We start from the raw sequence: 15,113 nt of genomic DNA on the forward strand, positions 1-15,113 counted from the left end.
TGTATCTTTCTAGCCTCCTTTTATACTGCATGGAATATTTTGTCTAACTAAATCGCAATCCTCTCTTTTCGACTAAACCACTTTTGACTCCACTCCTCTCTAGCTTATAAGTATCTCCTGGATTTCTGTTCCCTAGGGGTAAAACCATACATTTAGAAGCATTAATTATCAGTTGTCATTTTTCAGGTGATATTGGACAAAATGGGGCCTGGTTCTAGTTCATTAACCCCTACCTTTAATTTATCAAAAACTTTCACATGAGCTGTAATTCATAAAGAATACAATTCCTGTTGATCGTCCCGTGTTGTATCCTTTAATCAGACTACATGACCTTACTCCAACGAGATGATGCCTTCACATACAGCCTTTTTTAATATAAAATGATATATACGAATTCACTGATCCTTACCTTCGCTCGGGTGGTTTGGTCATTATAAGGTTTTAGGCTCATCAGAAACTTAGGCCATATTTCCCAGTATATATTAAGTCTGTAAACTGCACGTGTTCTGTGGTCAATTTTCTGTTTGCTGGATGCAAAACCTGAGGTTCCAGAGCAAAATCTCAGCCATGTTGTGAAAAAGGCCCATCTTTGACAGGATTCAAATTGAGGTCTTTTCCACCCGATATAGGGTACAAAAATACAAATTTCCCAGAAAATTTTATATTTTACCCTATAATTTTTGCAGTCATAAATAAAAAATCTTTTCTGGCAAAGCACAATCTGTGAGATACATTACACCGGACTCTAAACCCGAACATGGCATTTTTTAAATTCTGTTTATTATTCCATTGGAAATTAACTTTTAGAAAACATCTTATGAAATAGTGAAAATTTTTCAAATTTCTCTCTATTTTTCAACCCTAGTTACTGGCACTGCAGTTTTTCCACACCGTGTGGAAAAGATCCGGATTCGAATCCCTTTCGAGATGAAAATAAGTCTTAAGGAGTATTTTGTTTACACTGTGGCCTAGTTAGCCAGTCTCTGAAAAGAGTTAGTTGCATATTTTTTGACTCCAGGAACTCGAATGTTTTTCATCTAGTAAATAGGCAGACTGCTCATAGAATATGTTCTTTCTCTTCTTAGAAAATTGTATTTTTTCCATAAAAGATAGCGCGGTAATGTTTCCTTTTATCCTCGGGCACAGCCTAGTGGCAACCAATATATAACCAACCAGCCCAGAGCGTGTAACATTTCTTGCCAGAGACACACACCACAATCCAACAGTTCGCTAAACAACAAAAACCCACTGAACCTTGTAACTTTTAACAGCTGTGGTAAACGACGTCTTCGGATCCTCCCACGAACAGATTATCGCCTGTTAAAAATGAAACCCGTAGCTATAATTAGAATGCAAAATTATGTAAGCGAAATTGTCAGCCCACACTACGTCCGTCAAGATATTTAAATAGCTAGCTAAAATTATCTCTGGAGGAGAATTAAAAAAGAAAAGAAAAAAAAGGAACTTTTGGGAGAAACCCATCTAACACAGACGCTCTGGCTCTTTCTGTTTTCTCTCACGCTTGGAACTTTTCCCAGTTTTCTTCGCAGTCTGGTATTCATAATGTGTATGAGAGACACCGAAGGAGGGTTAGGAGTTAATGATCCCTCTGCTAATACGCAGCGCTAGAAGCATGGATAAGTTTTAAAGGAGGAAGAATTTTATTATTATTTTTACTTTTTTTTTTTCTTTATGGCATGTTTTTTTTTTTTCTTCACTCAATTGCCATTTATGGTCTGAAGGAAATCAGCCTTAATGGGCATTGATAACCAAATGGTATCGCGATGAGCAAGAATTGATAGCGCAGCAGTTAAAGCCCATCCGCGGTAGTTGATAATTTTCCAGTATTATGTGGCAATTAATTCAGTTCTTCCTTTCACCGCTACGCGGCGAAGTAATCACTGGAAACAAAGTGAAAAATTGCGTTTATCCAAGTTGGAACGGTGCCAGATTGTTAATGATCTATAGAACAGAAAATACAGAGGGGTATTGATGACAACGCATAAATTTCACCCTTTTGTAAGGAACATTGTGGATGATTTTGAAAAACCAAGGACGGTTAAATATTATGGTTTAAATATCGTAAGTATTTTCTTAAATAGCTTGCAGTTATATTGGAGTCAAGTATCCCAGGAAGGGAGAAGATGGCTATGAACCATTTTTAAAATAGGGCAAAAATCCACAGGTATCTGGTAGGGTCACATGATTCCCATCGTTTGTAATATCTATTTCTCTCTCCTTGCCCTTTTTCACAACGTGGCCAAGTTAGTCGGTCTCAGGCGACAGCATAATTTTCTATCTTGAAAACTCAAGTTTTTGTCTAGCAATTTACAGACAACATACAAAGAGCAATATGGCTTAGCCGCTAATGCTCCTAAAACCCAACAACAACAACAACCATCTGAATTTTACCAATAAAAGGAACAGTACAAAACACTACACTAAATTGGCTGCCCCTACCGTAGTCGTGTGCAGGAAGGAAGAGATTTTCACGTGGATATGAAGATGACCCAAATTTTTAATAAAAACAAATTTGGCATTCGAGCCAGCTATTTATATAATGAGCTAAATATATTCAACCGTACAGTGGATCCGTACTACGTGTCAGGGTGTTTGGATGAATTCCCCTAAATGTGGTAAATATATCTCACTCATCAAGCGGCTTCACTTCACGTGCACACTCCCATAAGCGCGTGCACGGAAGCTGTACATTTGAATATTACACTCGGGAAACCCACTCGTTTTCCCATAAGGTTTGCTGGCATTGCGTTTTATAAAAGAGAATTGACAGACTGGCATTTTGGAAAGCGTCTTTCTAAATCGGAGTGCACCAAAAGGTCAAAAGGCGAACTTTGATAAAATGAACAGTACAGCCCTGCTTCTCGAATGAATGATTTCTTAAAACGTGGATTACAGAAAGAGGACTGCTGCCATTGCGATCGCAGTCCGTCGACATCGTGTGGGAAAGGTTTGGGTTCGAAACCGGTTGAGACTACTTTATGGGCTTATTTAGCATCGTGATCGACTTAGTAGTCTCGGAAGACGGTTCCAGAGCTGTCTCTTGAAATGTCCAGTTTACACCCAGCAAAACAGAGGCCACCATAGACAGAATACAACGACGCCTCAGCGTCTTAGTTACTTTGGTGTAAATGCAGCGGATAATCGCTCTCTTTTCTGTAAATCTTCTGTTTTATTTTCTGCTTTTCGTTTAAGCTCTAATTTTAATTATGTTCTATTTTGTACCCCACTCTCCTTCCCTCAATCTCGTTTTGTTAATCGCATTTCTTCGGCCTCTCCATATTTCTCATAATTCTCGCTCTCATGCGAAGCCCAGTGGTGAAGGTCGCAAACAGTAGTATGAGAGAGTTTGAGGTGACCGTGGTTTAAATGCACGTGACCACAACATTTGGAGATGCGCTTCTATTCTCTCTTGAAAACTCCGCTGATCATATCTCTCTCTCTTCCTTAATCTCCTCCCTTTTTCCTTCTCTCAGTCTCATTTGAACGATCTTTCTCCACACCATCTCTCTGGCCCGCTGCCTTTTTCTTTCTCGATCTTTCTCTTAACCTTCTTTCTCTCAGTCTGTCACTCTTTTTTCTCTGTCATACAGCATCTCTCTCTCAACCATTCTATTTTCCTTTTAAGGATTAATTAACATTGATACTTTCATTTTTGTTCTTCGATGGAAGGAGAAGGAGAAAGAGAGAAACGAGAAGTCGCCATAAAAATAATAAGGAATAAAGATGAAATGTGGCATGTGCCTCTATATATTTATTTTGCGTAGTCCGCGAATTCTTCTACTGTAAGCAAAGCAGAATTCCAGCATGTCCAATGCGTGCAATGGATGGCTGTATTTTGAGACAGCAGCTTTCACGTCTCAACATTTAAGTCAACAATCAGAGAATATTTTTAGAAATGCTGATTACCGAGTACAATCTGATGAGGTGTTTACTTCTCATTAACACTAACTGCGCCCTTTTTTCTGTAAGGGGAGAAAAGGCCGTACACTTGGTGAGAAATGACGAGGGAGGGAGGTATGGAGAAAGCCAACAGCCTAAATCCGACACACCATCACGTGACTTTAATGGACAGCGATGACAGCGTCGTCAAAGTGGGAGTTATCCAGAAAACGCCGAGCACGCCTCTCCATTGATGCTTTCGAGAAGTGTCCTCTAAAAATAACGTCTTGCCTTGGTAAAACCACAACAATGGGTACAGATCCAGTAGACAGTAAGCACATTGTGCGCTTCCCTTCAAACTGTAAATTTTTGTGTGGTCCTCCCCTCGGTTTTGTCTTAATCAAATTTAACACGACACGTCGAATAACAGTCGCTCCATCTTTGACTCGTTGCAAGGAGCTGTCTGCGTATTTAGCGACAGATGGGCTGCTTAGTACCACAGATGCGAACCGAAGTTAATTTTGGATAAATCTTAGAGATCTGAAAGTCTATCGAAATACGATTTTTCTTAAATCAAGAAATCTTATCTCTTTCATCGATGCATTTCTTTTTTGAGAAGATAGAATGGAACTTGTTTTATTAGAAAACAATATTGAAATTTCGAGTTTGGTAAACCTAATTTGAGTTGCAATCTTTATTTCAAACCATTTGTTAAAAATATGTGATTTAGTTTTTCTTTTTAAACTAGGTAAATGATGAAGCGGCAAACCATACGAACCCCTTAATTTATAACCCTTAGTATCCCAATTTATGCCCGTCCATCAAAATCTCAGTGTTGTTTACCGAAACTTTGTAGGGTTATAATTTCCATCATCTCGCATTTCCGATCGTATTTCAGTAGCTAAGGTCATGCGAATCTCTTCAGCATCATATTTCGCTATGAAAGGAACTCTTAATGGTTAGTTGTTCTTGAAAATGATGAAGTAATCTTATATCATCTCGGGGAAGTGTCAGCACTCATGTTTCTACTTCCATACTCTGTCGATGTACTTTTTTCTTCTTCCCTTGTTTTATTTACTGAAAAAAAAAAGCCAATTTAAAAGTCGTATCGATCACATTAATCTTTATCAGAATCTCCAACTCTTTCAATTCACTGACCCACATGTTAAGAACAACAATTGCTATTGTTCGTGGGAGTTTGGCACCTCTGAAGTCTTAATCACATTCAAAAGTTTCAACTTCATCCATCTTCGTCAGCGTAAAAGTTTTAGATTTCGATTTAATTTATCCAGTTCTTTATTTCCCCAACATCTTTGAATTTAAAGATGATTCTTTGGTTGTTTTCACAGTATCTACTTGTAAATGATTATTTTTCGATAATTAATTGCATAATCATTTAGTTACATAACAATAATTACATAATCATTATTTATGAAAAGAGTTAAGATTCAGAATAATTTTTATATTTTTTTCTATAAGTGCATCTTTCTCTTTTTTCCATCAGGTTTGCTGGACAACTCTGCTGTCATTTCAGCCTCTTTATCGATGCACAACTCATCTGTGAACCAAAGCGGAAGAGGCAGCTGTCACACGTCTTCCGGTAGTGGTAAATCTACTACCACGGGACCAACCATTGGTAGCGGACAGAGTCAAGACATCAACCCAGATTTTGAGCCCTCATGCCTGGCAAGGACACCATCTGGGTCCATTTTCATTCCAAGCGGTAAGATAGTTTTTACTTTTATAACGCAAAGCCCCAGTAAGGTGACTCCAAAAAAGACATTGGACATTCTTTTTATTTAAATCCATTTGCAATGAATATTGCAGATGGACCTTGGATTTCTACAACGCAAGCCCGAGGGAGGGCTTGCATATACTACAAAAAGACATTGAACATTCTTTTTGTTTAAATCCATCTGCAATATTAATTGCAGGTGCATTTTGTGAGCTATATACAGACAAGGATTTCAGGAACAAGCTGTTTTCGTATGAAATAGAACATCAATAAATCCTTTTAATGAGTTCCTGCCTTTTCCGGTTGATATCTTTGAAGTATACTCGAAGTAATGAGCTGCTGCTGCTGTAGAAAACCCATTTGTTTAAAATTCGTCTTGCAATGAGACCAGCAGAAGGAATTTTCGTTTTTACGACTTCACCTGTGTGTTACAAATTTCTGCAGAGTTTAAAATTACCACGTACAAGATGTAACACGCTCTACTACAAACACCCGTTACTGTCTTTACGATTTCTTCTTAAAATAATAATAACACGTACGTCTAAAAGGAAGATGAAGTACCTCAAAGAATGAATCTCTGTAAAAGTTTCATAGAGAACACGTGTTCACTTCATTATTGGATTTTTTTCTCTTTCTTTCTTTCTTTGCACAGCTACATATGGTGCGCATTAAGCAATGATTAATGTAATAACTCCCTCTGTAATGATCCGACACTCTGTCGTGTTCACCATATAACGCTTCGCTACCCCTCCGCTCATTTCCGTAACTGTTTGTGTTCTATAACGGCATTCTTCCTCGAAATTAAAATATTTTCAAGGATCCGCAGCCACATGGGAATTTAAGAAACAAAAAATAAAAAGTAGTATTGTCAGAATGGAAACAGAGTGTATGGATGAATTAGATGCCAAATTAGATCTTAGAGATTGCTTTATTGTGTGCGCTAAATTACTCGGATGTTTTGGATAGGAGCATCAGACCTTTTTTACGGTGATGTAAAGAATCTAGGACAAAGAATATAAACCTCTCTTCAAGGTGAGGATACTACAGTGCCTCAAATTTAGTTAAAATAATTAAAAGTTTCCTGACTGTCTATGAATGATTCTTCGTTCTAAAAAGTTATTAAAATTATGGCAAAAATTAAGGATAAACTGGAGATGAGCAAAGTCATCAATTTTTAAGTTGTTGAAATCCCTTTATGAATACTTGGTTAGGGGACAGGAAGTAGATTTTTGAAACCGGAAGTTAAAATACTTTCTTAAAATTCCTGGTGATCATTTAAGAAGGAATATTCCTGCATGAGATTTAATTCATTCATTTGAGATTGGATTAATGAACACTAGGATTTGAGCTGTGCTTTGTTCTCATGTAGGGTGGTTCCTGTCTGACCAATTTGATTAGCTACTATGACGCAGTCAAAAGAACTGAATGCAAATAATATTTTTTATTTATTTTTTTTTTTTTCAAATAAGACGTCTATGGAGATGAAGTTCAGTTTGGCGGTTACGTTTTTTCTTTTTTCTTTTTCATGTCCTCAACATCCTGAAATCTCTTTCCTTCGAGGGCAGTTTTCACCTTGGGAAAAAGTCCGCTGGCGCTAGATCGGGAGATTAGAGTGGATGGTTGATCTGTACAATGCCACGTTTCGTCAGAAATGTATTCAAAATGTATTCGTGCAACAAGAACCAGCTGCCTTTCTCTCGAAACTGCGGCCTCATCCGGGAAATGCGCTTCAGTAATCTTTGAAGTCCCTGTACGTAGGACTCAGCATTGACTCTCTCCCTTCCAGGTATACATTCCTTGTGAATCACACCGTTTGTCAAAAAATATGATCGGTATCGTCTTGATCGTAAACGAAATATTTTGTGCTTGGTGATCATTTCGAAGTCCATTGCATGCTTTGACGCTTCGTCTCTGGGTCGTACTGAAACACCCAACACTCATCTCCGATGAAAACACACTCGAGGAAATTAGGATTTACCTGATAAGTATGGATGAACTCTTCGCATGATGACACTCTTCGTTGCCGCTGATAATCCGTGTGGCAGTGAGGCATAAACTTTGCACAGACCTTTCTTTTCCTTAAATTCCATGCCGAATTTGACCAATCGTTTCCTTATTCATATACAACTTATCAGCCATCATTTTGAGGATCAAACGACGATCGCTTCCTATAATTTCCCGAACTTTTGCAACTCTGTCTTGTGAAGGCAAATTTTGTTTTGCTGCCAACATTAAGACCACTGCACTAAGTAAGCAGTTTAAATTAAATTGGTTGTAAAGCGAATATGTCATTGTTGGTTTATTGGAGAGAGCCTGAATCTTAATGTGCAGAATCTGGAGAAAGCTGGGACAAATAATTTCCCCCGACAGTTCCATGGTCTACTCCTGGAAATTAGTATCGTCTCGTAATCCTAGTTTTAATGATATCATTTGTTTCAAAGTTGTGCAATGCCAATGCAACTCAGTTGTAAGAAGCAGCCTCTTTACAAATTGTTTTAGACAACTGCTGACATACACTGAGTGATCACTGAATTATGACCACCTACCTAATACTTCGTAGGTCCTCCTTTTGCCCTCAGTACAGCAGCTACCCGACGTGGCATTGATTCAACAAGATGTCGGAAAGGCGCCTCCGTAGCCAGGTGGGCAGGAGCAGCAGTGCGTAGCACACGCTTCTTGAGTAGACCGGGTTCGAGCCCGTGACCACCAAATGCGGAAAGGTCAGGGAATGACCACCGCATATCCCAGGAGCAATATGGCCTTGGTTGCTAATGCTCCGAAAAACCAAATAACAAAACAACAAACAAACAAGATGTCGGAAGCGTTCGGGAGATATGGCCAACCAAGCTGTGTGTAATGCGGTCAGCAATGCAGGTATGGAGGTGATTGGTGTATCCAGACGCCTGATACGCTTTTCCATAGTGTCCCACAAGTGCTCTATGGGATTGATATCGGAGGAAGTTCGGAGGTCAGTCGATATGCTGGAAGTCAGAACTGTGTTCCTAAAACCATTCCCGCACAAAAAGTGCCTGATGGCTCGGCGCATTGTCATCTTGGAAGATACCATCGCCATTCGGGAAAAAGTGCAACGTAGCGGGGTCTACACAGCCAGCAAGCAGTTAACGATAGCGGAGACCACTGATACGTGTTCCACATACACCAGGGGTTCAAGTCCCTGCCAGTGAAACATGCCCCACACCATACAACCACCTCCACCGGCCTGCACTTTTGATACCATGCATGATGGATCAAGAGCCTCATGTTGTTGACGCCAAATCCGTACACGACCATCCACGGTGTAGAGTAAATAACGTGACTCATCCGACTAGCACACCTTCTTCCAGTCTTCTAACGTCCAACTTTCATGCTCTTTGCACCAGGCAAGTCTTTTACGCGATGAACCTTGGTTAGGAAAGGATTCCGTAGGAGTTGTCTGCTGGAATAGCCCATAAGTACGACACATGGTCATGCCAGATATTGTTCCGGGTTGGCCCGTGTTGTATTAAGTAGTCAACTCTTCAACAGTGCTGCACCTGTACGAATCTTCGGACTCGGCGCTCACCTATAACATCAACCTTTCGCTGACCTTTGCAGTTTTGCCGGCCGGTCGTTGTTTGACCATTTTGACGCCAGTCCTGGTATACTTTAACTACGGCGGGTCTCCAACACCCTACCAGTTCGCTGTTTGGGAAATCAAAGCACCAGCTCGTCGAGCAGCCATAATCTGTCCTTTATCAAAGTCCGATAAATCCTTCCTTTTACCCATTACGCTCGGAATTTTACTACCTACTGAACCACTGATGCCTTATCTATGCTACGTAGGTCGACTAACTCCGCACTCTCGGAAATGAAAACTGAATGGTCATAATTCATAATAGGGGTGTGATCACTCAGTGTAATTACACAGCAGTAATGCAAACAAATATTTAAATTAGTATTTCTTTCGTGATAATTCAGCACATTATTATACAACTTTATAACCTTGGAATGGCATCGTCCGCCACACACTAATCATAGTTGATATAGACAATAATATTATAGCATTGTATATAATGCAACATATGTATTATCAATTATTGCTCTAAAAAATAACCGTATTAAATTCATTCCCTATCAATGTTCTGTTAAGTGCAGGTCCACGCATACACTCAACTACTTTTCCATATCTCCCGGTCCTCAGCCCTCCTCTTCATATCCGATTATCCACCATCCACTTTTTCCCTCAATTTTTCTCGCCATCACACACTTCATCAATGCCCCACCCATCTCGAAAGTCCCTGATTTCGCACTTTATCGATCCATGTTATCTTTTTCATCCTCCTCTGCACCCGCATCTCAAAACTTTCCAGTCTTCTACTATCCTGTAGTCTGTCTATCTCTCTGCTCCATACCAAATATCGTACCAATGTTTTCCTTAAACCAGTCCTTAATCTCCCACAGAATATTCTCATTCGCAAACCAATCACAACTTCACTTTAACCTTATTAAGAAATTTCTGAAATCCTTCCTCAGAATCTGCCACATCATTTGACCCATATAACTCCTTTATATATTCCACTGATCCCCCTTATATCTATTGGATTTGTTGGTCCCGTCTCGTTCCTTCTTTAACAATGTGACTTATACTCTTTTTTTTTCTCCCTGCTTCTAATCCTTAATCTCTCATACATTAAATCATATTTCCTAACCTTTCTAACACTTCTAATTCCGGACAAAATCCATCTCATCATTTTGCTAATCTTTCTATACCTTCTCCTGTTATTTTCCATATTAGTATTTTTCCATTTCCTTCTTTCCTCCATTTCTTTTATCCATCTCTTTCACTCATGGTTTCCTAGATCTTAATCCCTGCCTACATCTTATTTCCTCTTCAGCGATTTTCTTTATAAAGTCTCTTAAACGTACCCATTTACACTTTGATTATCCATCTGATGATCATCTCTTCATTTTTTTTTATTTGTATCCAGTTTAGTTACATAACATCTCTGTATGGCCAAAATGGTAAGGGGATGGTATGTTATCTACAATTTATCGTTACGAATATTAGCGAACAATTTCTAATAGGGATCAATCAGTAGAGAAATATCATGTAACAGCTTACGTGCCCCTTATATTAAAGAATATATAAGCAGATTAATTTATATAATATTGTTGTTTAATGCAGTTTAATTACTAATTAAGTTCTCTTTCCAAATCTATCCAGTGCTGAACAGATGTTCACCGTCTTAAGGGAAGGTGATTCCCTCAACTTATAATAGCTAGGATAAATCCCAGTGGAGGCCTAAAATTCTGCTTTTTGATTTCTGCTATCAGTGTTTTTATAATTCTTATCACTTAACAGGTTTACATAATCGAAGTTAAATGTATTACACAGTAAGGTGTTAATGTGAAACACCTTGCAGAGCATCATCTGGGTTTGACTGGAGAAGAAATGTTGCCCTGCGTAGACAACTTTCCAGGACTAAAGCATCCACTTCATCAATCCGACGGTAAAATAGTTCTAATGGGTGACAATGTTTCTTTCTGTTTCCACGGATCATGTTGAACGTTGCCAATAGGGCTGTCTTCGAAATGGCAAAGAGACTCTTGGTAATCCATCTGATGATCAAGTGCACTGTGGTAAGGAATTTTATAATGCACGATTGGGGAACGGATGATCAAATGGAAGACGCATGCAAAACATCCCAGGTAGTCCTTGTGCATACTGGACCATCAATTTCGTCTCCATAATACATCCTTCGTTATTGTGCTTATCTCTTTCTTTCTTTGCACCCCCCAAATCCTTCTCAGCTTTAATTTCGTGGTCTTTCTTCACACACATTGTATCTGTTCCTATACCAAAAAGGAGAGGATTCAGAGTAGGAAAAGGAACACTGGGAAAGCCTACCATCCTGTCAGTCATTGTATCTGTATAATGCAATATCATATTACCATATTAAATTATATTATTGGTAAAAGAAAAAGGGTAAAATAATAATTTTAACTATCTTTGGTAATTTAATAAATATTTATTATTATAAAATAATTTTAGCTTATCTATTGATTCATTAATTTCCTAATTATTTATTTATAAATTCAAAAATGTCATTCTATTCTCTTTTGACCAATTCAAGTTATTTACATATCCTTTCTTTAACGTCACTCCATAATGAGACGACCTCGTTATAATTCATTAAAATCTCAAGATGAGATATTTGACAAAGTCATTCTTCCTCTTTTTTTTTAAAATAATCAAAGGACGTAATTAATCCTGCGGGCGAGTAAACGAATCGTCCATCATCACACAATTCGAAATTTTCTCACTAAAATAAACTACGAAACTGTGGAGGCCATAAAACAGAAAATACTCTCCAATCCAGATTAATTCCAAAGAAGTCGCGCTACAGTGTTGTGTTTTCACACGCAAATTAAATTTTCGCCCATCTCTTAGGCAGAGAGAGAGAGAGAGAATGTTAACAAAGCAATAAAGCATTTTTATTAAACTTTCTGTTGTCTGTTCAGAGGTGATAAGCGAGGCACGGTTTTATATGGCAGCTGATGCAACACGACGCATTCTGGATGCTGCAGAATGATAAACTCTGTTCTTCAATCCTTTCCACCATTGTTCTTTTTTATTTCACTTCTAACAATTTTGTCATTTTTATGGCCATAAATTGTGACTTTCTCTTAATTTATAATGTTGATTCTTACCTCATTTCTATCTTCATAGATCACACCAAGAGTCAGATATCTCCTCAACATAAAGGTGAAATCTCTACGCATTTAGACGCAACGATGCAAGCGGACACTAAAGCCCCTCCAGACAGGTAAATAATCCAGTGTCGTTATCATAGAAAGTGCATAATTTATTATATAAATGGATACCGCGTTATTCGGAAATGCGTTTATTTTGAGATATTTTTAAAGCGTAGGCCTTTGTTTCAGTTGGTTAATCTCCAAGCTCTTTTCTTTAGTTAAAAAAAGTCCAAAAATGACTAAGAATTTTTAAAGGAATTCTGAAGAATTAAAAAATATATATTAACATATGATTCCTCAGCGATATTAAAGTTATTTCATATTATAACTCGTTAAAAATAAAAACCAAAAATCAGTCGATTACAGTGTAATAAAATTAAGAAAACGGATTATATTCCTATTTTATTTTTTATACATTATTAAATTAGAAGGTGTGTTGCGACAACTTCGACCCGCAAAGAATCGTCCATTCGGAAGTCAGGTCGAAGTTGTCGCAACAAACACACACAGGAGATTGGGACACATGTGAGCACTAGTAGAGTGTGCAGGGATACTGAATGATATGGGTTAGACTGTCGTGCAGCCATCGACAAGTCATTAATCACCCTAACTAATGCTAGACGCCGTCTACCTTTGGCGTAAGCCTATCGCTCTTAAATCACAGTACATGTCTACCAGCTTTGACGGTCGTTGCTCGGTCTGGCAGATTACGATGAAAGCTACTTGCGGATTCCATCGTCTGAACACTGAAGTCTGGAGGAGGAAAAGTGAAAGTGTGGGCTGTTTTTCATGGTTTGGGCTGGGACCATTGTTTGTTTGGGCAAAACCATGAATTAAGAGGTCTGTCTAGACGGCCTGGACAATAAAGCGTTATTCAAGTTTTGGCAGTACGTTGGGGGAAGGCCCCCTACCTGTATCATCAGGGCAACGCTTCACATCATACTGCTCAAGTTGGGAAGGACTGATTTGAAGACACGCGCAGCGAAGTGTTGGATTGCCCAGCCGAGAGTCCGACTTCAATCCTACAGAGAACCTCTGGGGTAAATTTAATCGCTGGGTGCTTATGTGGAAAGACTGGTCAAAAGAACAGAACTAAACTGGTCGCCACTTTGAAGGCCGAATGACAAAAAATGTCGGAGGTCATTTTCAAAAACTGGTGGAGAATGTTCGGCCGAGACTGTAGGCTTATTAGTTTTCCCGTAAATAAGCAGGTGTCTGGACATCAATGGTAGTGCAGTGATTCTTGTTTCATCACCTCTTTTTTTTATTGTATTTTCAACCTTCTCACCGTTTTATGTTGTGTAAATGGAATATGAACTTTTCCCTGTTTTATTTATTTATTTTTCCTACAACTTATTAGCATATTTATTGAGTTCTCCCCCCAATGAGTCTTCCCCCCATGGGACCTTAATCTTGCCAAACTCCATACTTTCAAAGATTGCAAAATTTGTGAAGTGTTCTTACGTACTAAGTAAAAGTTCTAAACTCGCATTGAGTAAGTAACCAGTGGCACAAAATCTACTTTTGGAGTTTAGCAATATCATAATTGTTGATGTTTATAATTATTTGCTCTATCGTTTAATTTGTAATTCTACAAATGGATGAAAAGCAGGGCAATACCTTGGCAATTCTTGGTTAATTTAATTGAAGTTGGATCCGCTGTGAGCATTAAGATCATTGCATCGTACAAGTATACGTTATGAATGTCAATAAAAATATTTTTGTAAACAAAAAAAGGATTAACTGTAGCCATTATCAACCCACTGCAGGATGGAAGCCTCCTCAACAATTCATGTTGAGGGAATTGGACCATAGTCTGCCACGCTGGTCCAATGTGGGATGCAGATCGACCGTATTTAGTGGTCAGGGGCTTGAACCCCGGTTTACTCAAAGAGCGTGTGCTACTACGCTCACGCCCCTGACTACTCGGCTACGGAGGCCTCCTGTTTTTGTAAATTGAAATTTTAATTCGGTATAAACAGCTCTCAAAATACAGTTGATTGTAATTATTTTATTATTATTTTTTCTTCAAACAGGTGTCACCTAACGTATTCATCACCTGTTCCCGTGCCTGTCCTACCCGTATGTAATAATTTACGGAGACCTATGTCCACTCACTTCTCTCACTCTCGTCTACATTTAAGGAAAACTCTATCATCCCGATGTAGTTGGAAGTGTACGGCTATTTTATGTGTTTTTATATGTTTGGGCCTTTTATCTGCTCTGGCTTATTTTGTAGGTAAGTATCTCACGAAACAATATTGTTATAATAAGCAATTATTACATTATAACGATTTAATTTGAATTTAAAATGATTAAAACATAAAAAAACTGATAAGCAGTTGAATTAAAAGTTGAATATTCATTTAATTAAAATTCTGTTTAAAAATAAGTTAGAGCGCCAGTTCTGTTTGCCAATTCCATCAGTTTCTTTGATCTCAACAGCTAAAGATTGCACAATTCCAGCGTTGCTTGCAAATTATTTTTTTAACAAATCGTAGACTTTTGTTGGATGTTTTCGCCAAACTCAAAAATTCGGATGAAATTTCTTGTAACTGACGAAGTTTTAGTAGAAGTTATACATCTAATTTCTTACTAGCGGTTTGAAAAACGTGTTAGACTTATCTGAAAGAGCGAAAATGTGTGGCGTTCGAAAAATGCAATCAGCGAGTAGAGAAATACATAAAGCCACTTGGTAATTGAAGTTTTGGAGTATTTATAATCGTATGGACACTCTTGTGCA

General features: G+C 38.3%; 1 protein-coding gene across 6 annotated transcripts in view; it reads left to right on the top strand.

Annotated features, from left to right (window-relative positions):
- The window catches only part of LOC150078006 (teneurin-m-like), a 432,793-nt gene that overhangs the window by 345,371 nt on the left and 72,309 nt on the right, over positions 1 to 15,113 (top strand). For all 6 annotated transcript variants that reach the window (XM_090384265.1, XM_090384268.1, XM_090384267.1 and 3 more), the window contains 3 exons: positions 5,405 to 5,623; positions 12,345 to 12,441; positions 14,407 to 14,609. In XM_090384265.1, the coding sequence (XP_090240391.1) occupies positions 5,405 to 5,623; positions 12,345 to 12,441; positions 14,407 to 14,609 (519 nt within the window). The remainder of the gene's footprint in view (positions 1 to 5,404; positions 5,624 to 12,344; positions 12,442 to 14,406; positions 14,610 to 15,113) is intronic.

The sequence above is a fragment of the Mastigoproctus giganteus genome, chromosome 11, assembly GCF_048544385.1.
Source record: "Mastigoproctus giganteus isolate SK-2022 chromosome 11, ASM4854438v1, whole genome shotgun sequence".
NCBI lineage: Eukaryota > Metazoa > Arthropoda > Arachnida > Uropygi > Thelyphonidae > Mastigoproctus > Mastigoproctus giganteus.